This window comes from Microcebus murinus, chromosome 12, assembly GCF_040939455.1.
Source record: "Microcebus murinus isolate Inina chromosome 12, M.murinus_Inina_mat1.0, whole genome shotgun sequence".
Classification (NCBI taxonomy): Eukaryota; Metazoa; Chordata; class Mammalia; order Primates; family Cheirogaleidae; genus Microcebus; species Microcebus murinus.
Window position 1 is genome coordinate 59,211,672 of NC_134115.1, and position 26,329 is coordinate 59,238,000.

The following is a 26,329-nucleotide window of genomic DNA, read 5'->3' on the forward strand; positions in this document are numbered from 1 at the left end:
GCCGGCCAAGTCAGGGGAGTACTGTCCCCTGGCGGCGCCGGTTGGAAAGTCCCTTGAGCTGCGACAGTGAGCACCCGCTATGCCCGCAGCGCGTCGGCCGCTGAGGAGTTACCTGGAGCCCCGTGGGAGGCGCGGGCTTCGCTAAGCATCTGGAGAGGGACAACTAGGGACTGACGTCCGGGGGACCCGGGCTCCGTGTCCGCACCTGGGGAGCCCAGGGCAGTGGCGGAGCGCCTTCCGCGGGGCTGGTTCTCCGCGCGGCCCGCAGGGTGGCCCCGGGCGCCTACGCCTGCAGCTGTCGCTGCCTTATAAGGCGGGGCCGGGCGGCGCCGGGGGAGGGGCTGCGGCCGCCCGCCCCCTCCAGGGCTCGCCGAGTGGCGCGCGGCGGACGGGAGCGCAGCGCAGCGCAGCCGCGGGGAGCCAGCAGCGCGCGGAGCCGGCCATGGGCAAGTCAGGTGAGCCCGCAGGGCGGCGGCGCCGGATGCGGGATGGACTCGGAGCCCAGTGCTCCCGAGCCCTCGCGCTCACCCTCCCCCGTCGCGGCGGGGTCCCCGGGGAGCGGGGGAGGGGCCGCCTCGTCCCGCGGGACATTGCTCGGGCTGCGATGTGGGACCCCTGGTGCGGGATGGAGGGGTGTGCGGGCGAAGCGCCCCGAGGCGCGGCGCGGGCAGTTTCCGGGGCCGCCAGGAAGCCGGGGCGACCGTCAGGCCACGGGGAGACAGGGAGGGAAGGCGAGACCGAGGGAGGGTCCCCCTGTCTGCGAGCCAGAGATTGCGTCAGGGAGGGCTTCCAGGCGCTGATGGGATTAGCGCTCCGCGTTCGGCCAAGGCGTGGCTTTTGCTTTGTTTCAGGAGGACTGAGTTAGAGTTGGAAAAAGCCACCAAACTGTGGCAGCATCTCACGCTGCACAGCTTCTTGCCCCGTTTAACCCTCCTACGGACAGCTCTGAGCATCCTCTTCATTCTTTCGTTGTCTCTTCTCTCCCTAGCAGCCCATCTGTGCTTGGCTCCCGTGTGCCAGGCTCAGTCTGGCTCCCTCTTTTTCTCTGACCTGTTACTGTGTGTCCTCACCACTGGCTGTCGGATGACTTTTTATATATTTTTTTCTTTTTATTTACTTATTTTCTTCTTTTAGCTGTTCAGGTGTGGTTACACGGATGAACTTTCTAAAATGCAGATCTCCTCCTCCCACTCCCTAACACCTTCCACCCCATTGTCTGCGGAGTGAAACGATCTATTTCTTCAGTCTCCCTTCAGGCGCCAGGAGCTGATCACCACCCCTTGCTTGCACTCTACTCTCCAGCTGTCCTGAGGCTTGCACACCAGTCGCTTCTGCTGGGTTTCCCTACCCGGCACTCACCACCCCCACTCCCCAGCCTGAAAATCCTCCCCATCCTTCTAGGCTCAACTCCTGGGCTGGGAGCCCATCCCTGATTCCCCTGCAGAGGGACCACCCCATCTAGTGTGTTCTTTGTTGCTTCTCCCTGCAGTGGGCTTGGGACCGGTATTCAGCCATAAACCTGTTTCCCACTGACTCCTCATGCCAGCCATCTGGGCCATGTTGATCTCAGCATCGTTCCTGTCTCACAGGAGGCTCTTGATGAACAGCCGTTGAACAGGGTTCAGAAATCTTCTTTATCAGGGCTGTCAGCCTCAGATGAGTACGTCTAGGTCCCTTCTTGGATCTGTCCTCCAGGATCAGACTCAGGAGATGCCAGCATGGGGAACAAGTGGCTTTCCCTGGCATTGGTGCTAACCTAATCAACCTTAGCTCGGGCTCTAGACGCAGGTCTGGCCTTCAGCCCTGGCTGTGCCAATCATTTGCTGTGCGATACTGAGCAAGGCCCTTTCCCTCTCTGTTCCTCAGTTTCCCCATCTTTGTAATGAGGGTGGTCCATATGTTCTGCAGGATGCTTCATGGTATGGAAAGGTGACATAATGGGTTGTCATATAGTTAAAAGAGCAGGATGATAGGTGGAAATGGGGCCAAAGTATGGCAGGTGGGAGAGAGCACTTTGAGATATATACTTGGGAAATCAACTCCTTTCTCTGTAGATTTAGGAGAAAACCCACAAATTCTCTTCAGCTACATCTTAATCAGTTGTTTCTGGCTTCTTCCCTAAGGCACAGTTTTCAGAACTACTAATATTCAGCTGTGTGCCCACTCTTCTGTCTGTTCATCCCTCCTTTCTTCCCCCATTCCACCCCAGCCGTGGACACAGTGCAACGAAGTACATGGCCCCTGTTCCCAAGAGTGTTTATGTGGATTGTGAAATGAATAAATAAAGCTGATTAGGGGGACAAACAGGTACCACCTGGCTCCAGTATGGGGTTGGGAAGTGATCCAAGCCAAAAGACAGGTGCAGATGAAAGATGGTGGGAGCCCAAGTAGGGTAGAGATCTCCACTGCATGGGAGCCACTGAAGGTGGTGGTCGAATCCCAGAGGGCTCAAGAATTTGGATTTTATTTTATGGGACCTGGGTGCCATTGAAAGGTACCGATCCAAAAGCAGCAGGACCAGAGCTGTGCCTGGGTGGAGGTGGAGGATGGGGGACCACTGTAGTCACACAGACAAGAGATGACAGAGGCATCTAGGGCAGTGGGGGGTGGGGATGGAGAGGAGGGAGTGGATTTGCGAGATGGTGGCCTTGAGCAGACTTGGTGACAACCTATTGGGAAGTAGAGGGAAGGGTCAGAGGCATGCAAGATGGCGGAGATGTCTTCCAGGCCTGGAGGTGCAGCCCTGGGCAGGTTTCAGAGGAGAATGACTTCTCACTGCTGGTAGGAAGGCAGGTTAGAGCTGGTTGATTTAGGTGCCACCCCTACCCTCCCACTCTGACATACACACCCAGGCATCTTCCAGAATCCAACCCAGGCCTGTCTCCTTCATAGCCACATGTACTTCATTTGTCTCCTCCCATAAGACTGAGAGTCCCCGGAATAGTATCTGGCTTTCCTCAGCACCCCTAGGGAAAGGTGACTTTTCTGGGTGACCCAGTGACCAATGGGTGTTCAGCACAAACCCAACCTTGAAGTTCCAGGCTACCAGCCAAGCCTGTCTGTGTCTGCAGGACAGGTAGCTCTCACAGATGTCTGTGCACGCAGGGGATCTATGTGGTTCCATGATGACTGTCATAAGGAATCAGTCCCTGCCTCTTCTGGGCCTCAGTTTCCTTATCAGTGCATAGGAGCCAGTTTCTTTTTCATCTGTAACCTCAGATATGCCCCCGAGCCTACTGGGATAATGGGCATTATTTTAAAATTATCACACAACTGACACAGCTTAAATTCCAGAAGATGCTTGGCCTGGTGTGCGGAGACTGCCAGGTCCCAGCCTTGGTCTCTCTTCTGGGCCTCAGTGTGCAGTGTGGTGTGGCAGAGAAAGGCAATGAATGGCCTTGGGCTCAGTGGGAGCCTCTTCTCCCTAGTATTATAATAGTGATTACCAATTATTAAACTCCCACTGCATGCTTGGCAGGGAGCTAGGCATTTTCTGTTAATAACCATTGTAACAGTGCTACAAAGAGTTATTATCAATGCATTTTATAAATTTATAGAGGTCGAGTACATTGCCCAAGCTCACACATTGACCAGTAAGTAAGCAAGCAGACCTGAACCCAGCTCTGAATTCCCCTTTCCTCTCTACCACGCTGCACACTTGCCCCCACCCCCGCTCCCCTTCCCAGCCTGGGCTCTGGCCCATGGGGACCTCCACAAGCACTCTCATCATCTCTAAGAATGTTAGTGTCCCTCAGCCCACATCTGTTAGCACCAGATGCCACCAGAGGAGAAAATCCTTTAGCGACCAACTAGCCCAGGGGTTTTCTACGGAGGGGGGACCTCAGAAGTCTGCAGGGAGAAGCTGTGTGGGCTGGGTCAGCCGTGGTGGTTCCATTTCTATGTGTTGATTTTATTGAAGATTTCCTTCGAAGGAAGGGTTTCCCTGCTTTGAAGACATTATGAAAACCACAGATGTCATCCTTCCTTCACACACAGATGGGGAACCCAGGGCCCAAAGGGGCAGGGACTTGCCTCTAGGCAGGCAGGGCTGGAGGATGGGCTGCCTCTCTGCTGGCCTTGAGGGAGGCAGCCCTGGCTCCTGGATCACAGCCACTGGCTTTGGACAGGGGCAGCCTGGAGGAGGCTCATGCTAGGGGGTGGGGGATTCCTTGTTCCTATAAGCAATTGAGCAACTCCTTATTGACATCATTCTGGCCATTGTGAAAAGAGGAAGCTGTACGTAAAGTGGAAAATGTGGGAGATTTGGGCCGGGGATGGGGTGATGGGAGGGTTACTCTTAGATCTGGTTCTAATGTGGACTCACTGTGTGACCTCAGACAATCTGCATGCCTCCCCCACCAAAGACCCCAATTTCCTCGTCTGTGAAGAACAGAGGAATCCTGTCCTACTGCCTTCACTGTACTGATGTAAGAATCTCAGTCATTCACTTAGCAAATATCTGAGCTCAAAGATACTGCAAATTGCCGTCAAAGATCAATTTAAAGGCAGGGAAGGGCTCTGACCAAGAAGGGATGGGAGCAAGTTCTTCTAAAGCCACACGTGAAAGGGTTTCTGCCCAATGGTAACAATAATAATAATTAGACATAATCTATTTAATCCTCACAACAACCCTGTGAGGTAGATACTGCTATCCCCATTTTATATATGGGAAACTGAGGCACAGAGTGATTAAGCAACTTGCCAAAGATCACACAGCTAGTAAAAAAAAAGGCAGAGCTGGGATTTGCCTATTGAAATTCCTGGAACCCAGGCTTAAAAGAGCAGGAGGAGATACCCATCTGAAACTTATCCTTTCTTTTTTTAACTGTCACTTTTTAATGCTTTCTTCCTGATAAACAAGCAAAACCAGCTTTGTCCAAAAGGCAGGAGCAGGTTACTTTCTAGCCTCTTGCTGAGGGTGAAGAGGGACCTGTTCACAACTCCTGCCCTGGCCCCTGACTGCCACGGGCCTCTCTCCTGGGGAGTCTGGAAAGGGCAGAGGAATGAGTCAGGCTGGGCTCAGGAGGCCTCAGAGAGGAGATGATGCTGAGGGAGAAACCTGTCCCAGCCAAAGCCCAAAGGGAAGAGGCAGGGCGCAGACCTCAGGATCTTTACACAGCCTCCAGCGCCCAGGGCCCGGGCAGCCCCACCTACAGTGCGGGCACCCTCCTCCGCAGCACAGACAGCCCAGCCCCGGGAGCCAGGCCCAGGCAGCCCCTGCCACCTTCCAGCAGCTCGGATCTTTAATTATCTGAAGCCCCAAATCTAGGCCACCCCCCAAACCTCTACTCTGAAGTCCCTGATTTGTCTCTGGGGCCCTCAGGCAGGTCTGTCTGTAAAGCGCGTGGCACAGTGAATGCTTTGGAGACATCTTAGTTCTTTTCTCCTCTTCCTTCCTCCTCCTCTCCCCCTTCAGATCTGATGGCGTCTGTTTTCCCCTGCTTTTCTCGCTGTTCCCCCTGAGCCTGGTCCTTGTCCTCCTCAGCCTCCTGGGTTACCCCCATGTCTTCTCTGTCATCCCTTTGGCTCATGACCCTGGGGCTGTGTGGTTGGGGGTTAGTACAGGGGCTTTGCCTGAGCTCTAGTCTCGCCACTGAAGGGCCCACCCCTGGACCAGTTGTGGGGAGTTGGGCAGGTAGCTTCCCTTCTCAAGCCTCAATTTCCCAATAGAAAAAAATGGCTAAGGTCATGGAAGCTCCCCCAAAGGTGGTGAGAAGTAAGTAAGATGATGCGAAGGCCCAGCCCGCAGACAGGGGTGGCAGCGAGCAGAAGAAAGCAGGAGCACGGCCAGGCTGCCCTACCTCTTCCTCATTCTGGCACTCCGGGGCTGTGTGGCCTTTCTGAGCCTCAGTTTACCCTGCTACAAAATGAGGGTGCAATCCCTGCCCTTCCTCCTGGCAGAGTGGCTGTGAGAGCTTTGCCTACTTGAATGGGGATGTGTGTTTTTTCTTTGACTTTTCCCCCTAATGTTTATCTGTGTTCTTGGGTCTTTCTGCAGGAGTGGGGTGTGCCTCTTGCTGGGTGTGGTCACCATTGATAACTTGCCTCCCTGGGGCTGAGGCCCTGAGCAGGGGAGCCACTAGGCCGAGACTGGCTGCCAAAGGGGGAGGGGACTCCCAGCACTGCCCAAGGTGTGGCCAGAGGGGAGAGCGGGCTCCACTCCTGATTGCCAGAAAGACCTGCTGTCCCTTCCAGAGAACCCTGGCCTGGACCCTGGCCCTGCTGAGGACATTGCCTGGCTTCAGCTTCTGGGCACAGGAACTTTCACTTTTGTTTCTCTTTACTTCCCACATTCTGGGAGTGCAGTGACCTAGTTTTTAGCAGCCTTATTTGTCCCTGTCTGCCAAGGAGGCTTGGGGCCTGCAGCACCGTGGGGTTCAAGGCAAACTAACCCCTACACTCAGGCTGCCTTTAAACTTGCTTCCCGCTAGCCACCCACTCTCTGTCCTCCTCCCCCCACCTCCTCAGGGGCCCCGGATGTGCTTAGTTCCTTCCACCCTGGCCCTTTCTGTGCCCTCTGCCTCCTCACCTCATGCTTCCTGGTGTAGAAACACCTCCTCCAGGCAGCCCTCCCTCCCCTCATGCTTCCGTGGCCACCACTGCACATGCTGCTAAGTCTCACGCAGTTCCCGTGGTATCCCACGAGACCCTGCCTGGGACGTGGGAACTGGAAGGGGCTTTAGGATAGGCCTGGCCAAGCCTGCCACTCAGGTGGGGACCCTCCTACACCTTGACTGTGTGTACCCATCCGTGTGCCCTTGCCTGTTCACACACCCTCATTTCGGTCACTCTGTCTCTTTAGAGAAGCTCAGGAAACTCCTGCAAGTCTTGGTTCGGTTCATCTTGTTTCCTCTCCCCCCACCCTGATGGGACCTTACAGGATCTCATCTCACCCAGGGCCTGAATCCCCCTGAGGAGGGCTCACCCGCTTGCATTCCCCAAGTGGTAGAGTGCTCACTATTGTGTGAAGTGGCCCTTTTCAGTCTTCAGAAAGCTTTGATCAGTAGGAAGGTCTTTCTCAGCTTGAGTTAATCTGTCGTCCTACCCTTTCCACCCACGGGCCCCAGCTTTTCCCTCTGGAGCCTCAGAATTCATCAGGGGCCTCCACGGTGTCTTGCAGAGTGTAATCTTCTGTAGGGTGAGCTTGCCCAGCACTTGAACCATAAGACCTCACTTCCAGCCTCTAAACACACTTCAGATCATCACTGCGTCTCACACAGAGCAGGGGCCGGGCTGGGGAAGCAGCCCATGGCCCAGGGGCCGTGGGTTTCTGGCAGCCACACCTCCCTGCTGACTCCTTTTTAACCTGTCCTCAACTCCCAGTGGGCTCCTGTGAATTGCTGTGGCTCCTACCATCTCCCCGTGAGATAGTCCTTAAAAGCCTCTGTGACTGCTTATCCCAAATACCACATTAACATGCTAAACCTGAAACTTTTAAGTGTGCTGTACAGTAGTGTGATGTATAGTCACACTGTTGTGAAGCAGCTCCAGACCTTTCTCATCTCATAAAACTGAAACTCTATATCCGTGATTAAACAACACCTCTCCCTTTTCTCCTCCTGCCAGGAGACCTGAAATCTTTGTCTTTCTTATCAACTAGGGCTTGTTCTGCCTGTTGGCCACAAAGACCTGATACTTCAGGTTTAGCTCCACCCTCTGCCTTAAGCCTAGTCACCATTACCAGTTTTCACCTCCATGCCTTTGTCATCATTTTGTATCCCCATCCTCTGCCTGCAACCCAAACCTCCCAAATCCTGGGATTCAGACACCTCCCCATCATCCCTCCTACACCCCACATTACTGTACCTGGATCTCACTGGACGGCCTTGCTGAGACCCAGAGTCCGCTTACTCTTTATTTAAGAGTCCACTTCCTCTTTATCAGAAAGCCCTTGGCACAACTGCTCCACCTGTGCAGTTGTGAGCTGCAGTTATCTCCACCTCCTGGGTCTGCAGCTAGCCCCAAGCCCCCTGAGGGCAAGCCCTAGGTCTTCTTCGCCTCATCTCATGTCCCCTCAGAGGTCTCATGAGATTTGGTTTGAAGGCCCAGGGGCTCTTGCTATGAGAGATGGAATGAGGACTCCCTGTTGGGTCATCTCTTATCCTTGGGTAAAAGGGAGCAGAGGAAAAGAAAGCCACTGGTGAATATGTGACCTGGGACAGAGGAAGGAGTGTGGCACTTCCTTTATGCTCTGGTTTACACCCTTCCTGCCACTAACCCACAGCCAGCCCTTGTGAGACAGGCTTCTGGCCAGCTGGGACCAGCTCAGTGTAAGGGCCCTCTGTGGCCCTCACCCACAAGTCACCCAACTCACCTCCATTTCCACAGAACTCCCAGATTCCTAAGGCTGGTGTTCAGTGCCTTCACCATCTTAGCCTGCCTCGCTCCTGTCCATACATCTTTGGGGCCTCAAATCAGGGGTCACCTCCTTCCTGATCCCCCAGACCATGTTTGGTTGATCTTCTCCAAGTTCCTCTTGAGCTTCTGCTTACCTGCATCTTGGCACCTATCACACAGCTAGTCTCTGTTTACAGGGCTGTCTCCCTTCTGTGTGTGAGCTCTTTGAGGGCAGGATATGGCTGATTTGTCTCTGGATCCCTAGGACACATATGGGACCTGGCACAAGGAAGGCACTGAGAGAACAGATGGAGAGATGGATGGAGGATAGTTGGATGGATGATGTTGGATAAATAGAAGATATTGGATGGATGGATGGAGAATGTTGGATGCATGTTGGATGGATGGGTAGATGGAGGATGAATGGAAGATATTGGACAGATGGATGGATGGATGGAAAATATTAGATGGATGGATGGATAGAAGATATTGGGTGGATGGGTGGAGGATGTTGGAGGGATGGGAAGTTAGATGAATTTTGGTTGCATGGAAGATATTGGATGGATGGATGGATGGATGGATGGATGGATGGATGGATGGATAGTTGGAAGGATGTATGAATGGATGGAAGATGTTGGATGGATGGAAGATGTTGGGGTTCCATTTCAGACCCAAATTGGTGTGGTATTTGTTCACTATCAACCTTGCTTGACCTTGGCTTCACCCACCTATTCTTACACTAACCACAGCCTTCTTGACCCTGCCATTTCTGAAGTCATGACCCAATTGGACATGGGCTCCACCTCTTCCCTGACTTCAACCCTGGGCCCACTGATCACAGCAGTCACCCTCCCATCACCACCACTTTCTTTTCTACACTTTTCCCTTACTCTGTGTCTTAGTCTGATTTTTGCTGCTCTAATAGAATACCATAGGTTGTGTAATTTATAAAGAACAGAATTTTATTTGGCTCATGGTTCTGGAGACTGAGAAGTCCAAGAACATGGCACCAGCATCTGGTGAGGACTTCGTGCTGCGTTATTGCATGGTGGAAGGGCAGAAGGGCAAACAAACACACGAGACAGAGAGAGAAGATCAGGCCAAGCTCTTCCTTGTATCAGGAGCCCATCCCTCAATAACAGAATTCATCCTTTCATGAGGGCAGAGCCCTCATGATCTAATCACCTCTTAAAGGTCCCACCACTCAATACTGTTACACCGGCAATTAAATTTGAACATGAGTTTTGGAGGGGACATTCTGACCATAGCACTCCATCTCTGGCCCACTAAAGCTCATGTCCTTCTCACATACAAAATAAATTAATTCCATCCTAATATTCCCAAGTCTTAGCTCATTCCAGTACCAACTCAAAAAGTCCAAAATCTCTAGGCCGGGCACGGTGGCTCACACCTGTAATCCTAGCGCTCTGGGAGGCCGAGGCAGGCAGATTGCTCGAGGTCAGGAGTTCAAAACCAGCCTGAGCAAGAGCCAGACCCCGTTTCTACTCTAAATAGGAAGAAATTAATTGGCCAACTAATATATATAGAAAAAATTAGCCAGGCATGGTGGTGGATGCCTATAGTCCCAGCTACTTGGGAGGCTGAGGCAGTAGGATTGCTTGAGCCCAGGAGTTTGAGGTTGCTGTGAGCTAGGCTGACACCACAGCACTCACTCTAGCCTGGGCAACAAAGTGAGACTCTCTGTCTCAAAAAAAAAAAAAAAAAAAAAATAACAAAACCAAAAACAAGTTATTTACTTCCAATACACAGTGGTGGGATAGGTATGGGATAGACATTCCCATTCCAAAAGGGAGAAATAGGCAAGAAGAAAGGGGTAGGTCCCAACTAAATCCAAAGCCCAACAGGGAAAACAACATTAAATCTTAAGGATAATCTCCTTTGACTCTGTGTCCCGCCTTCTGAGCACACTGGGGTGGGTGTGGAGCCCCCGAGGACTCAGGCAGCCTCACCCCTGCGGCTTTGCAGCGCTCAGTCCACACTTCAGCCCTCTCAGGTTGGAGTCTTGAGCCTGGGGCTTTCCCAGGCTGGTGCTGTACACTGGTAGCTCTACAGTTCTGGGGTCTTGGGAGTGGCCCCACTTCTACGGCTCCACTGGGTATTGTCCTAGTGGGAACCCTGCGGTGGCTCTGCCCCATGGCAGGTTTCTGCCTGGGCCCTCAGGTTGTCCAATAGGATGGTACCCACCACGCTGAGGACAGACCTTCCCCACCTAGTCCACGGCAATCTCTTCTGGAAACACCCACACAAACACACCCCAAAATAATGCTTTAGCAGTTCCCTAGGTCTTCCTGATTCCTGTCAAAGTGATACCTAAATTTAACCAGGTCACTCCATTTCCCCAACGCTGCCCTTCCCTCGCCCTCTTTGTCATCTGCCCCTCTGTCTCCTTGGTTTCACCACTCCAGGGTGGGCACCCTGCACTCCAGCCAGCCACTTTCTGGACCCCCAAATCTAGCCCTTTCCAGTCCCCACTGCCCACCACAGGTTCTTTCAGAAGTCCTGTTGCTGGCTGTCCAGGCCCCCAAACCTGCCGTGCACCTCCAGAAACACAAATCTGAGCAGCTCACTCCCCTGAACCCATTCAGGGCTTGTGTTGCCTTGGATAGAGACCCGAATCCCTAAGATGGCCCATAAGGGCCCACGTAATCCATGGGGGTTTGGTGTGCAGAGATGCGGAAGCCGGTGCTGGGTGGAGACAGGACGAGCAGCAGTGTGGAGCGGGGCCACTTGAAGGGGGTGCCGGGTGTCGGAGGGGAGCAGCAACCCAGCGTGTGGCTGGGAGTGGAGCCACAGTGAGTGGAGTTGCTCTGAAGCCATTATACTTTGGTGGGTCTTTGCCTGCACTGAGCCGTTCTCTGTCTTGCAATCATTCCAGCTTCCAAACAATTTCATAACGAGGTCCTGAAGGCCCACAATGAGTACCGACAGCAGCACGGCGTCCCCCCACTGAAGCTCTGCAAGAAGCTCAACCAGGAGGCTCAGCAGTGAGTGCACCAGCACACCGGGGTGGCTTGGGCCCTTCACGGCACTGCTGCTGCAGTCTTGGAGGACTGTGGGGTGGTTGGAGGGACATGGGTTTTGGGGTCAGGTGCAGCCAAGCTTGAATCACCACTGTACCACTCACTTAGGCATGTCGTTTTGTTCCTCTGAGCCTCAGTTTGTCCCTCTATAAAATGGGGCTGTTGGGAGGCTCAGAAGCAGGCAGGTGTGCTGCTTCTCTACCTCCTCGGCGCGTCCAGGACAGGGAAGGAAACTCAGCGACACTAGCTTGGGCTCATACTTTGGGGGGTCCCCAGGGCTGCGCCCACCCTGAGGAAGCCCTGTGGACCCCGGCAGGTATTCTGAGGCCCTGGCCAGCACGAGGATCCTCAAGCACAGCCCGGAGTCCAGCCGCGGCCAGTGTGGGGAGAACCTCGCGTGGGCATCCTACGATCAGACAGGTGGGTCGCTTTCTTGTCTCCCCTCCTCTCCGCCGCAGCTGGACCTAGGACAGGGTCTCAAACCCCTCCTGGCCCCAGCGCCCTCCATAGTTTAGTTGTGGTGTGGCCACAAGTCCAGAAAGGGAAAGGAAGCCCGGAGCTCCGAATCTGCTCCCAGGCTGACTTCAGTTCACCACAAGGTCTCTGGTGGCCGCTCAGGGCCAGGCCTGTGCTGGGTGCCAGGGACACAGAGATGAGTCAGACTGACCGGCCCCTTCTTACGGAAGAGCTCCCAGGCCGAGGAGTGGGGGTGGGGGAGACAGACTGAGTCTGTACAAAGTCTCAGCCTGATGCTGTGGGCACCAAAGCATCCCCAGCTAACGAGAAATTTTACTTTTTTTACATTTTTCTAATTTTTTAAGTGCTAACATATAGCTTTTGTAACTGGAAAAAAGCAATAGAGCCTTTTCTGTTTTTGAAAAAAAAAATAATGGAAAAGACAATTCCTCCATCCAAGGTCTCAGTCTGGAATGATCCCACCACACTGACCAAACATTCTTGAGCTTCCTGGATCCAGCGGCCCTAAAGTGGCTTTTTAGGAAGAGTACTGGAGAAAGCTGTCTGGGTCTCTGAAGCTTCTTCCAAACCCCAGCCGGAGAATGACTCACTCCCTCCCTGACCTCATGTTCCTGGGAGCTCCCAGGGGAAGCCCCCTGAGTCCTCCCGGCTTCCCCAGCACAGCCTGACCCAGGGCTCCCTGCACAGCGAGGCCCACAGTGCCCCCTCTGAAAGAGGTGTGGGCAGCGACTCCCTCCCCAGGCCCAGGCAGTGGCCCTTACGGGTCCGGGGAAGACACAGGATGGGAAAGTGGGCAGTTTGGAGGCAGCGTTCATGCTGGCCTTGCAGTGGCTCCCTGAGGAGCCTTGAGCAAGCCACTGTCTGGCCTCTGCAGAGAGGGGGTGGGGTAAGTGATCTCTAAGGCAGCGGTTCCTACTCTGACCACACATTGGAATCTTTTGTGGAGCTTTGAAAAAAAGCCAGTGCCTGGGTCTGTCCTCCAGAGATACTGGCACAGACAATCTGAGGAAGGACCCAGGCTCTAGTGCAGGGGTCCTCAAACTATGGCCCACAGGCCACATACGGCCCGTCGAGGACATTTATCCTGCCCGCCGGGTGTTTTTGCCACCGCTGCCTGTCCTGCTTAGCAGCCAACTCGTCCCGGGCCCACAGTGCGCATGTGTGGAATGTGCGCCGCACTCTCCAATGGCCCTCCACGGTCTGAGGGACAGTGAACTGGCCCCCTGTTTAAAAAGTTTGAGGACCCCTGCCTAGTGAGTTTTAAACGCTCTCCAGGTGAGGCTAATGTGTGTGGACCATGGCTCAGCAACAGCACCTGGGGACAGAAAGGCAGAACCACAGGTCCCTCCCTAGACCTACTGAAATCTGAATCTGCATTTTGACAAGATCCCCAGGTGATTCACGCACATGTTAAATTTTGAGACTGACTGCTCTGAAGTCCAAGGCTCTCACCTCTGGCTCTGAGACCAGCAGCCTCCAGGGCACTGCCGTCTCAGGTCACCACTGTGGGCCAGCACACGCTCCAGGCGAGGGCCTCCTGCCTGCAGTGGAGGAGACCCTTGGCTTGCTGGCCCAATTGTCTTTTCTTCTGTGCCATTTCAGGAGCCACACATGGGGTGGCTGTGTGGGGTGGGATGAGGGCAGAGTCTCCCAGAAACTGCAAGCATCATTAGAAGACCCCTGAAGCACATTGCATTCGACCTTTTTGTTGTACAGAGGCCCAGAGAGGGGAAGGCCTTGCCCAGGACTATGCAGCGAGTCAGTGGTGGGGGCTCAGGGGGGCACAGATACAGGTTCCCTGACCCAGGCCAGGGCTCTTCCCAAGCCCCAAGAAGGCCCACTCTTCAGCCTGGGCGTGCTCGTGGGCAGGAGTCCCTAGGCGCCTGCAAGGAGCACCCAAGGTGTTTCAGCTCATTGTTGCTTTATCAGACGTCTATTTGCGGGATGGGTGGTTTGGGGTTGACGGGAGAAGATGCAGAGAATAGGGAGTGGGTGGATTTTGTTGCTGAGTTTTAGAACAATGTCATTTCCATACAGGAAAGGAGGTGGCTGATAGATGGTATGGCGAGATCAAGAACTACAACTTCCAGCAGCCTGGCTTCACCTCGGGGACTGGTGAGTGACAGGATCTCATCAGCAGCCAGCCCTGGGCAGTTCTGCCTCTTCCATATTTCACTGGCTTGACTGTGCCCAGAGGGCAAAGCTCTCTTTTTCCCAGCACCTGGCCAGCCACCCCCACGTGCCCTCCACCTGAGAGTGTCCCAGCACTGGCCCTGCCCCAGCAGCTCAGGGCTCTGCACTTCACAGACTGTGTCATAGGAGACTGGATTTTAAAAGCCACTTAGAGCTCTACTCCTATGTTGGTGCCTCAGCACCTTTAGCTGGTCACCCTGCTCCCTCCAACCCATCCTCCTCCCAGTGACCCGAACACTTCTACCCCTGTCCAGTGCTGCTCTCCTGATTAAACTGCTGTGGCTCCCTGGGGCCATCAGGGAGGGGCCTCATCCACACCCTACACCCTTCCCATGGAGCTCCCTACCCTCAGCCTCCCTGGCATTTTTCCTTCCCCCTTCACCCTAGCTTGTGGTTCAGATGAGCTTGGGATGCAGAGATGTTGGATCTAGTCTCAGCTCTGGCACTATTTGTTGTATGAACATGGGTCAGTTCCCTTTCCCCAAGGGAGAGGGACAAGGTGGTGGCTTCTAAGGGACATTTTGAGAGCTGGTGGTTCAGAGCAGGGAGAGCCTTCCCTGGGGCCCATGCCCTTCTCCAGGCCTCCTCCACGGTAAGCGGGGACCACTCAGTTGACTGTGCCCTAGGGCTCACCTGGCCCTTGTCTTTCCTCAGAACCGATTCAGACTCCACCTGCGGCCCAGGCCCTTGTGAGAAGGGGGTGTGACCTTCGCTGACCAGAAGGCACTAGGGAAGCCGAAAAGGGGGTTCTGTGCCCACCCCATTCCCCACCCCACCCTTGTCTCACCCACAGGAGCCCCTTGCGACCTTCCACCCTCTGGAGGTTGCTTCAGAGGCAGGAAGTGACATGTTCTCAGAGCCAGTCACCGTTTCCTGTCGTTTGCTGCCCGCCCTTAGGAGCAGGGGTTCTCGCAACCGCAGCCGTGTGGTGGGACTCTGGGCAGAGGCAGAAGCATCTGCTGGGCCTTTTTCCTCGCAGCTGACTCCCGAGGCCCAGGCCAGGGAGGCTGCTGTCATGCTCAGGGGAGGGAGCAGTAACAGCCTCCTACCCTCAAGTGAGGATGTGTAGGCAGAACCTTGTCTTCTGTCAGTAAAGATCAGTCTCCACAAGGCATTGTATTTCATACCTTGTGGGTTTGCTTTAGCTGTGAGCAAGATTCTGGAGCAATCGGACTGTGCCAGAGCGAGTTATTAGTGCTGTTCATGTGTGTGCACAGCACAGGATAGTTGTAAAGGGCCTCCACATCCACCGCCACAGCAGCCTCACGACACTGCTTGAAAGCAGAGCTTTATTCTACCCATTTTGCAGAGAGGTAAACTGAGGCCTACAAAAGAGAAGAGGCTTTTCTCATGCCTTCTGGCCCTGTTCTAATGCCTTTTCCATGCCCCCTGCTCTAAGGTAGGAATCTCAAAAGAGTCAGTGGCTGAGAATGGGGCTCAAGTTTTCATGATCACTGACTGCCTGTTTCACCCCTCACCCCACATTTCTAAAGAGGAAAAACCCCAGGGCAGGCAGCCCCTGTGCCAGTGGGCAATGCCTGGGAACAGACCGAGCCTGATCCTAAGACAGGAGTGGGGCTTTGGGTGGTGTCATAATTGGGGCTTGCAAGACCCTTAAAGATCCTCAGGCCCACCCTGCCTCAGCCTCCCCCAGACCCCTTGCCCACCTTCTTGCTGCACTGTTTTTCAGGGATTCCCTGACCTGAGTCCACGTTGTAGGAGACAGGACCTTTGAAATATTCTGTAATCCATCCCCACCCCCAACCCCACCTGGTGATGAACACTGTTCTCAGCTATGTGCTGAGTGGAGAGAAATGGTTTCTTATAATTACTTTGATATATTCTGTTTAAATAGGTAGGTTTGTTTACTTATTCTGAATGAATAGTATTTTTACATGATATGAAAATTGATATAAGCCGGAAAGTTTTCCTTCCAGCCCTGACTTCCAGCACTTTCCCTCCCAAAAGGCAACCAGAGATACTAGTTGCTTGTGCATCAATCTGGAGTTATCCTGAGCTTCTGCCAGCATTTGTGGACATATGTTCTCTTTCCCCCTTTTTCACACGCTGGTGTCAAAGTATATGGTCTCTTTTACACTTGTCAGAGATTGTTCCATATTAGTACAAAACGAGCTTGCTCATTCTTTCTTGCTGTTGCACATTATTGTGCAGGATATACACACAATACTTGCCAGGATATACTATAACTTATTAAATACGTTTTTCAAAGGTATATTCTAGAAATTTTGAGTCCATGGCAGGAAAGAGGACGTGATCCCTTTAGGAAAAAGAAAAAGGAACCTTTGTTAGTAGATTAGAATTAGAAACCAGTGTGTATCTGATGGTTGCTAAGGAAGTTGTGTCCTTTAATTAATCTCTACGTACCCATAACTTAATTATCTCTGTGCAGACAGAAACCTCCCCAGCAAGAGGAAAGATTGCTTAGCCTCATCTGTTTGGAAAAAGCTGTCACAGGCATTTGGGCTGCTGATGTGCACTTTGTGCCTGTAATTTGCTTGGCAACCAGTGGATAAATGGCAGCTTCTTCCTTTTCTGGGAGACAGAGAGAGGGAGTGGGTCAACGGCCAACGAGTGTGATCTCTTGAGAGAGGCTTGTGTGAGAAAGGGCTTGAGCCCGAGTGAGCAGACAGCCTCACAGAAGCAGTGACACTGGGCAAAGCTGCTGGGAGCCTGGAGCTGTGACTCAAAAATATAAGAACCAAGGGTAGATTTGAAAGAAAGAAAGAGAAAAAAAAACCAAGGGTGTTCTTATACTAATTTGAACACATTGGCAAGAAGAGCTTCTCCTCTATTCTGAGCATAAAACCAGGGTTTACGAAGTAGCAATTAATACAACTTTAAAGGAAAGTGATAAAGATGCACAATTGTACTTAGGGTTTGTTTTCTTTTAATTCTTGCTTCAATTATATCATATTAACTATATGGATTAGTGCTTACATTTGGTTATTTTCCTAAAGAATTTAGTAACCTCAAATCCTTTGTGGATATAGACAAATAAATAAATTATATCTAAATTGTTGGGGTTTTTTTGAGACAGAGTCTCGCTTTGTTGCCCAGGCTAGAGTGAGTGCCATGGCGTCAGCCTAGCTCACAGCAACCTCAAACTCCTGGGCTCAAGCAATCCTGCTGCCTCAGCCTCCCAAGTAGCTGGGACTACAGGCATGCGCCATCATGCCCGGCTAGTTTTTTCTATATATATTAGTTGGCCAATTAATTTCTTTGTATTTATAGTAGAGACGGGGTCTCGCTTTTGCTCAGGCTGGTTTCGAACTCCTGACCTTGAGCAATCCGCCCGCCTCGGCCTCCCAGAGTGCTAGGATTACAGGCGTGAGCCACCGCGCCCGGCCTAAATTTAAAAATTATAAAAATGGAGTTCAACTTTGGGGGGAAACGTGGAATTTAATCAATGAACCTTTTTTTTTAGTCCTTACCGTATGCAAGTTGCAATGGGAAGTACCAATTTGGGTGTTTCCTGAAGGATTAGGAGAGTGTGGATACCAGTATCTGTCTGTCTGTCTCTCCCTCTCTCTCTTCAATTTTGTAGAACATACATTAACATCAAATTTACACCATTAACCATTTTGAAATATGTAATTCAGTGGCATTAAATATATCTATACCGTTGTGCAATCATGACCATCTATCTCCAGAACTTGTTCATCTTTACAAATTGAAACTCTGGACCCTTCAACAATAGCTCCTCCCCATCCCTCCCTCCTCCACCTCCAACCCCAGCCCCTGGTAACCACTTCTACTTTCAGTCTTGACCAGGTGCTTCATATAAATGGAGTCATACAATGTTTTTCCATTCATGTCTGGCTTATTTCACTTAGCATAACATTTTCAAGGTTTCTCCATATTATAGCGTATATCGGAATTCCCTTTTAAAGCTGTAGAATAGTCCATTGTGTGTACACACACACACTACATTTTGTTTATGCTTTTGTTGATGGACATTTAGGTTGCATGATTTGGCGCCAGTTGTTTAGCCTCTCTGCTGTGAACGTGAGTGTATAAAGATCAGAATCCCGCTTGTAGCACTTTTGGGTGTAAACCTGGAGGCTGAATCATATGGTAACTCTATGTTTAATTTTTTGAGGAACTATCTTCCACAGCAGCTGTACCATTTCACGTTCCTATCAGCAATGTGCAAGAGTTCCAGTTTCTCCACATCCTTGCCAAAACTTGTCATTTTCTTTTATTGTTCTTTTTGTTTTTTATAGCCATCCTAATGTGTGTGAGGTGGTTGTCCTCTTTCTTTCTCAACCACCTTATGGGAAACTTAGCTGCTCTGATCATGCTTTTCCTCCTCCTCCTTCCTTCTGTCTCTTCCTTATTCACCAAATATTTATTGAGCATCTACTATGTCCCAAGCTGAGTGCTGAACACTGGGAATATGGTGGTCACTAACACAGATGCGGTGTCTGCCCTCACATAGCTTGCCCAATTGCAAGCCAGATATTTAGGAGGAAACATAATCTCTTCAGGGTTGCTTTAGCAAATGAATGCCATCCTGTGACGTGGAAGTAAATGTCCCATTGATGTCTGCCAGCGCTAAACGATGGAGATGGGAGGGATGAGTGCCTTACATCTACTCCCGAGAGATGAGAAGAATTTATGATCATTGAGCAAAGAATGCAATTACAGCATCAACTCTTTGACCCCCAAATGGGAGGAGAGTTGTCAGCTGAGCTATGTTAGTAGTTTAAAAAGACCAGCGAGTGAAGACAGCCTGAGAAGTGGGACGCTGGTGCCAAGAAGCTTCACGAGACACAGAAGTGTCTGGAGGCTGGAGCAGCAGCTTGGAAAGGAACTGGGCCTTTTGGCTCAGAGCAGAGGGACTTGAACGAGGCTGGAACTTGTCAAGGTCTCAAAGACCTCAGAACATAGGAGGCCTGCACTTCCTGGGCAAGTGGAGGCTGAGTCTAAGATGATTCTTCCATACGACTTTCCTTCATTTAGTCCATTCATCCCTTCAACAAAAGTTTATTTTACACTTTTCATGTGCCAGACTATGCCAAGGCACTGGGTGTATTTTGGTGAATAAAACAAACCTGGTCTCTGCCTACATGGGACTCATAGTCAGGTGCAGGAGCCAAACAATAATCAAGTAATCAAACACATTTATCATTGCAAATGGTAAGAATGCTCTGAAGGGAAAAACAGGGTGTGGTAAGAATGTCCTGGAAGGGAGGTGTTTAGTAAATAAAAGGGTGATTGCAAAAGCCTTCTTTGAACAAGTGACATATGGCCTGAGACCTAAGGGACAAGAGCTGTTGGTGATCAGGAGTGCCCCACACAGTGGCCAGTGTGTGCCAGGGTTCCGTGGTGGGGAATAACCCCGTGTGTTCAGGAATGGAGAGGCGGCCACGGCCGAAGCCTTCCATTCACTCTAGGTGCACTTGGAAGTGAGCGAAGGATTTTTAAGCAGGGAAGTAAACAGATGTGATTTGTGTCTCAAAATGATCACTCTGAATTTGTAAATGGAAAAGGGATTGGAGGGGCCAAGGTGGGTTCCATAGAACCCGTCAGGTTACTGCAGTGGTCCAGGTGAGAAACGTTTGTGGTTGGGACCAAGGATTTGGGATGGATGGCTCGAGATGTATTTTAAAGTTGGATTCTTCAGGATTGAATGAGGCAGAGGGAGGAGTGCAGAGTCACCCCTAGCGGTGTGCACGGAGGTGCAGCTGATGGAAAGCGGAGGGCTAGGAGAGGACTTAATCTGTGTGTGGGGGGGGCAAAATCGAGAGTGAGATTGGATAGGTTAGATTTTAAATGCCTATGAGTCGGCCAAGTGGAAATGTCCGGTAAGTACTTGTGTCTGGAACACAGAGCAGAGATTTGAGCTGAAGAAATAAATGTGGGAACCAGGGAAAGATGAAATCATCTAAAGAGTGCAGAGAGAAAACAAAAGAGAGCCCAGGATGGAGCCGGGGAAATGCAGGTCCTTCAGCATTTACTGGGGAGGTGGAGGAGGAGAAGGAGGCGGCAGTGAGACAGGACAAAGACCAAGAGACAGTGGCATCATGGAAACCAAAAGAGGGGAGGAGATGACTGTAGCAAATGTCCCTAAAGTGTCAAAGAAGATGAAGACAAAAAAGGAGCTTCTGGAGAGTAGCATGCAGGACATTAGGGACCTTGAAGAGTACAGTTTGGGGGCCCGGTTGGAGGCAGGTGCCAGGTGGAGTGGCATCATAATTGTTGGGGTCACCAGGTTTTGTCATGATCTCTGGAAGACCCTCGGAAAGTGGTGAGGTGGGTGAGGTCTGTGTGGTTGATTGAAAGGGCCCGCTTCAGAAGTCACACGAGTGGTGTGTTTTGTCACTCCTTCCTGTGATTGGTGTCTGAAAATCACACTGCCCTAAGCCTGGCAAGGTGGTACGGGGGTTCGAGAATCCTCTGCAGTGTCCTTCCTAAGGCTCTGCTAAGTCACCTGTTTCCCTGTCCCTCTGCCTGTTCCCCTACAGGACACTTCACGGCCATGGTGTGGAAGAACACAAAGAAGATGGGCGTGGGGAAAGCATCTGCAAGTGACGGCTCCTCCTTCGTGGTGGCCAGATACTTCCCAGCAGGGAATGTCGTCAACCAGGGCTTCTTCGAAGAAAATGTCCTGCCTCCGAAGAAGTAACTTGTCCAAAGTAATGGGAATGTGGATACGAAGTGCCTAGAACAACCAAAACCCAGCTGTGTGCCTGTCCCTGTGGATGTATGTGCTTGTGTGTGTGACGTGCGTGAGCGTCTCTTGTACACACACTTGCACATACAGTGCCGCGGGAGCACATTCGTATTAAAGGGACGAGCATAGGAAGCATTTACTCTGGTGGTTACCTAGACCGCAATTGTTTGGATTTGGGGGAGAAGTCAATTTTTTTCTAAATTTGGTGTTTCTAAGCCAACTTCTTTTGTACCTTTTCTTACTTCTAATATCCATCCCTGGACTTTCTGTATTCAAAATATTTGTTATCTGTGATGCTGAGAAGTGAAGTTCATTTTATGTGATCTTCATGCATTGTAATCTACTTTTGGTAGATATTTAAGAGTATTAAACCCTCATTTAAATGTGACATAAAATACAGCTTTAAACATGTAAATATAAAGCAGCTTCCACTGGAAACGTGCGGCAGGCAGGGCTCCAATCGATAGAATCATTGAGATTCGTCAGTTGTAAAATGTGGCTTTCTCCTGCACGCCTAATGGGATTGCCAAAGAACAAACAGAGAAAAGCTTTACTTCCTTGCATTTTTCTACCTTTAAATAGCAAAATACCACTACCACCACCGCCTCTTTCCCCCCACCCCACTCTTCCCACTTTTTATTAAACTTTTCTGGTGTTTCAGAGCTCAATATGCTGCCCCTGCTTTCTGGGGAGTTGGGCGGGGCCTGAAGCTCCCCTCCCCCACCTCCGCTAGGTGGCCCAGGCCTGCAGTGGGAGGGAGACCCTCATACTGCCTGGGCTCCTGGCCAAGCGGCCTCAGATGGATGAAGTCAGAGAGTGGGGGTGAGGGTTGAGCTCACTCGAGCCCCTAGAGGAAGCCCTCCAGCCTCTGCCCTCCCCCTACTCAGGGCCGGAGCCAGGCCTGTTCCTGGCAACTGTGGCTGCAGCTGTGCTGTTGCTCCCTCCCGGAATGTGTGACAAGCCCAAATGTTCCAGGGAGATGTCCCAGGCAGGGGGCTTAGAAACGCTAATTTGGTTCAGTGTTTTGCCTCAAACTATACTTGGTTCCCCTGAATAGCAATCTCACAAGGTCCATATGGGAGGGACCAACCCAGATGCCAAGCCTAGTGTCCCTGACACCATGGCAGCCCCATCTGTCCAGACAGCAGGGGCGGGAGTGAGGGGCGGCCAGCCCCACGACAGGAGTGTGGGCAGGCCAGTCTTTGCAGCAGCGTGCTGGTGCTCGAGGTCTTTGTCGCACTGTGAACAGCCTCACACCGTTCCACTCACTTCACCTAGGGATATTGACTAATAAGACAATAAACTTTTTCTTTGTGTAATATCTTCCTCCAATGTGATTCATTAGTCGGGGCTGAGACGATCCATGACTCCGAATCCCAGTCTTGGAAACTCAAGCCCCAGAAAGACCTCCAAGCCCAAGCCTGTGGATTGTACTGCTCACACCGCCATGCTTTCAACCATGTGACCCACCAGCACATGGCTGATTGGACCAAGGTGGACGTCGGGCCCCATGGCAGCCAATCCCCAGGCTGGCCATGGGCTGGGAATTCAAGCTAAGAAATGTGGAGAGAATTAATTTACCAGTGAAACTGAAAAAATAAGGATGCCGTGAATTCAAATTAGGGGCTTGGCAAACCAAAGCTGTATGGGAGCCAAGTTTTGAGCAGGAAATACCCAGAAGTGAGAAAGCCAGCTAGAGAGACACAAGAGGAGAAGTTACTGAGAAACTGATCCTGAGCTTTCTAGTTCCAGGCCGAATCTGTGTATCTTTAAAACATGCCCCTCATTTTGTTCGGGGCTTCCCAACAAACTGATAGATCAACTGATGGTCCCCAAAGATTAGAATATTACCGTCTCCTCCTGTAAGGTGTCACCATGAACAGAAAGTGCTGAGTCTGGCAGGAAGCCGAGGATGGGTGGCATGAAGAGACCTGGCTGAGGTCCTTTTCTGGCCACACCTGGCAAGCTGCCAGCCAATGAACTTTCTGGTAGCTCCTGGGGACACCCTGCAGCCCCAGTATACACATACAAAACCAGGTGGAGCAACTTGGCATGGAGCCAGCCTCTGCAGGCTGGAGTTTGTTTCCGCAGTTGGCTGGATTAAGGAAAACGCCGGGCCAAGGGAGCTTTCCAGGGCTGAAGAGAAGCCAGACAGCGAAGCTGGCTGAGCAGTGAGCAGGTGGGCACTAATCTCACTTCTTTAATGGATTTTTCCTTTCTTTTTTATTTTTTTTGAGACAGAGTCTTGCTCTGTTGGCCGGGCTAGAGTATCATTGCATCAGCCTAGCTCACAGCAACCTCAAACTCCTGGGCTCAAGCAATCCTCCTGCCTCAGCCTCCTGAGTAGCTGGGACTACGCCACCATGCCTGGCTAACTTTTCTATTTTTATTAGAGACGGGGTCTCACTCTTGCTCAGGCTGGTCTCAAACTACTGAGCTCAAGTAACCTCCTGCCTTGGCCTCCCAGAGTGCTAGGATTACAGGCATGAGTCAACTTGCCCGGCCTTTAAATGGATTTCTTAAAGATGGCAAGTCCCACAATACAACAATAGCAGAGAACAGACCAGATTTCCAGCTCTCCTTTGTAGCCAGCGGGCGGGGGAAGGAGAAAGAGCCCTGGGTCCAAGCCCTAGCTCTGTGACCTCTCAGAGGTCTAAGCAAGGGGGCTAAGCAAGCCCCTTCTCTCTGGGACTCAATTTATCCAGCTGTACTAGGTCCAGCACATGGAGTTAGGTCTATCAGATCCTTTCAGGTCTCCATGACACTCCCTAGGCTCAACTTTCTGTTTATTTTTTTAAAGTTTTTTTTTTTATTTTAAAATATTGTGGGACTACAAATGTTTTTGGTTACATGTATTTATTTTGTTATGCTTATCACCCAGATAGTGTTCGCTGTACCCATTAGGTAGTTTTTCACCCATCCCCTACTCTCTCCTCCCCCCTGCTTGATTTCCACTGAGTTTTACTTCCCTCTATGCCCATGTGTACTCATCAATTAGTTCCAATTTAATAGTGAGTATATGTGGTGGGGTTTTTTTCCAGTCTTGAGACACCTCACTTAGGATAATGGTCTCCAGTTCCATCCAAATTGTTTCAGAAGGCCTTAATTCATCCTTCTTCACGGCTGAGTAGTATTCCATGGTATACATGTACCACGTTTTGCTAATCCACTCATGAATTGATGGCCACTTGGGCTGATTCCACATCTTTGCAATTGTGAATTGTGTTGCAATAAACATTAAGAGTGCAGGTGTCTTTTTGATAAAATGACTTCTTTTTCTTTGGGTAAATAGTAGTGGGATTGCTAGCTCAAATGGTAGGTCTACTTTTAGTTCTTTGAGGGATCTCAACACTGTTTTCCATAGAGGTTGTACTAATTTGCAGTCCCACCAACAGTATGTAAGTGTTCCTTTCTCTCCGCATCCACACCAGCATCTGTTGTTTTTGGATCCAGGCCCAACTTTCTGCTGGAAGCGTCTGATGAGAGAGCTCCTTCCTGCCTTGGTGCTCTGGGACCTGAAACAGAAACATAGCCACTGAAATGCCACCAAAGCTGAAGCATGTGGGGAAAAGAAGCATGTGAAGCAGCAGGGCCTGGCCCACCCCCTCCCCGATTCTGGATAGAAATACCCCTGGAGGTGAGGTCTGCCAGCCTGGATGCCCACGGGACCGAGAAGGTGTCTGGCATCAGTACCAAGAGGTCTCATCCTTCACCCAAGTTGCTGCTGCTTCTCAGGAGGTCAGAGCAGGAGAGGCATTTAACGCTTAATTATTCTCATAGGGAGAGCGTGGACAGAGACAGACTCACTAAGCCACACAGCTGGTCTCTGGCAGAGGGGGCTGAAATCTAAACCTTCTTCCAATGGGGAAAACAGAAGTTCTTAGTATGGGGCAGACATCACATCTCAAGAGACTGAGGAACCAATTCAGCATTAAAGGGTATTTTCAAATAGTTTTCTAAGTATCAAATCCCAAGATAAGGAAAAGGCTAGACGGGGAATGAAAGGACGAGGAAGTGAGACAATGAGAACGAGAACATTACCAAGCCAGGGAGGGAAAGAGCTGGAGTCTCCTGTTCCCGAGGCTGGCAAGTTTTCAGTGGGCGCAAAGGACGTCCTGTGGGTCCGCGGTGGGGCTTGGGACCCAGGCTGGAGGACACCAGAGCAGCTCCCCTCTGCACCTTCTCGCCAATGCCTGGGAGAGGTGCAAGGGCTTGGATGTCAAGACACTTTCCGGGAGCCCCCAAAGGCCGGTCGGGGTGGGGCCACTGGGCTCTTCTGCTCCCTCTTCTGCTCCAGCTGGCCCTTATGCCCTCCTTGCACAAGCAGCGGTCCCACAGATGCGCCACAAGAACCTGGGGAGCCACTCGCCGGCCAGGAGGCGGGAGTGCCGGCCGGAGGCGGAGCGGGGGACTGCACCCGTCACCCGCAGCGGGACTCTGAGGGGTCAGGAACCCTCGCGTGGATGCCGGGAGTCGGAGGGCTCCTCTCTGGCGGGCGCGCACCCGCTGGGGCTTGGTGTCCCCATCTGTAAAGTGGGGACAAGTGTGTCTGTGAGGATCTAAGGAGGCCCCCCTAGTTCCGGAGGCCCGCCAGGCTGAGCGCCCCTGATCCTGTCGTTTGAATCCCAGGGGGCGCGGCGGACGGAACTGCGCTGCCGCCTCTGCGTGGTGGCGCAGGCGAGTCACGGCGGACACGAGCACCCCGGCCGCTCATTGCCATCGCGGAAGGCGCTGGGCGGTGCCCGCGCGAGGCGGCGCGCTGCGGGCCCGACACTGCACTGCACGGCCCGACACGACCCTCTAACGCCACCGTGTGGCCGGAGTGGGCGCAGGAAGTCCGCCAAGACGGCGCGGGCGGACTGGCGTAATATTGATAAGGAAAGGCCGCAAGCATTTATTTATTTATTTATTTATTTTTTTTTTTTTGAGACAGAGTCTCACTTTGTTGTCCAGGCTAGAGTGAGTGCCGTGGCGTCAGCCTAGCTCACAGCAACCTCAAACTCCTGGGCTCAAGCGATCCTCCTGCCTCAGCCTCCCAAGTAGCTGGGACTACAGGCATGTGCCACCATGCCCGGCTAATTTTTTCTATATATATCAGTTGGCCAATTAATTTCTTTCTATTTATAGTAGAGACGGGGTCTCGCTCTTGCTCAGGCTGGTTTTGAACTCCTGACCTTGAGCAATCCGCCCGCCTCGGCCTCCCAAGAGCTAGGATTACAGGCGTGAGCCACAGCGCCCGGCCTCGCAAGCATTTATTGAACGTTTATTTACTACGAGCCCAACACTGCGCTGACCGCTCTCTCGTCATTTTCTAGTCAATTATTAAACTCCTAATAATTTTTAGAGCGGGTGCTGCTATTATTTCCATCTCAGACGAGAAAACTCTCTAAACTGAGTTTAGAGAGCCCGAGCCACTTGTCCAAGTCCACTCTTGATGGAGAGAGCTAACCCACCACAGCCCCCAGCACTTTACAGCTAGGCGCTTGGAAATGTGGAGCGAACGTTCCGGTTTGCTGTGGAACTGAAATAAGCAGGGCTTGGAGGCCCCCCAGCACGTGGCTGACTCCTGCATTCCTGCTCCAGT

General features: G+C 51.8%; 1 protein-coding gene and 1 long non-coding RNA gene across 2 annotated transcripts in view; one reads left to right on the plus strand and one right to left on the minus strand.

Annotated features, from left to right (window-relative positions):
- The window catches only part of LOC142874294 (uncharacterized), a 46,322-nt gene extending 46,083 nt beyond the window's left edge, over positions 1 to 239 (minus strand). The window contains exon 1 of the long non-coding RNA XR_012922112.1: positions 113 to 239. This is a non-coding gene — a long non-coding RNA (uncharacterized LOC142874294). The remainder of the gene's footprint in view (positions 1 to 112) is intronic.
- Positions 163 to 22,064, plus strand: GLIPR2 (GLI pathogenesis related 2). The gene is made up of 5 exons (XM_012769974.3): positions 163 to 455; positions 11,234 to 11,342; positions 11,695 to 11,798; positions 13,893 to 13,970; positions 20,537 to 22,064. Exons 1-5 carry the CDS (start codon positions 443 to 445, stop codon positions 20,695 to 20,697), a joined length of 465 nt encoding a protein of 154 aa, XP_012625428.1. The 5' UTR covers positions 163 to 442; the 3' UTR covers positions 20,698 to 22,064.
- Positions 22,065 to 26,329: the final 4,265 nt, after the last annotated feature.

What these genes read in the sequence shown, in the direction of transcription:
- GLIPR2 (XM_012769974.3), top strand. An exon ending in CTCAACCAGGAGGCTCAGCA is followed by an intron (nt 11,343 to 11,694) that starts GTGAGTGCACCA and finishes GGACCCCGGCAG; the next exon opens with GTATTCTGAGGCCCTGGCCA. An exon ending in GGCATCCTACGATCAGACAG is followed by an intron (nt 11,799 to 13,892) that starts GTGGGTCGCTTT and finishes ATTTCCATACAG; the next exon opens with GAAAGGAGGTGGCTGATAGA.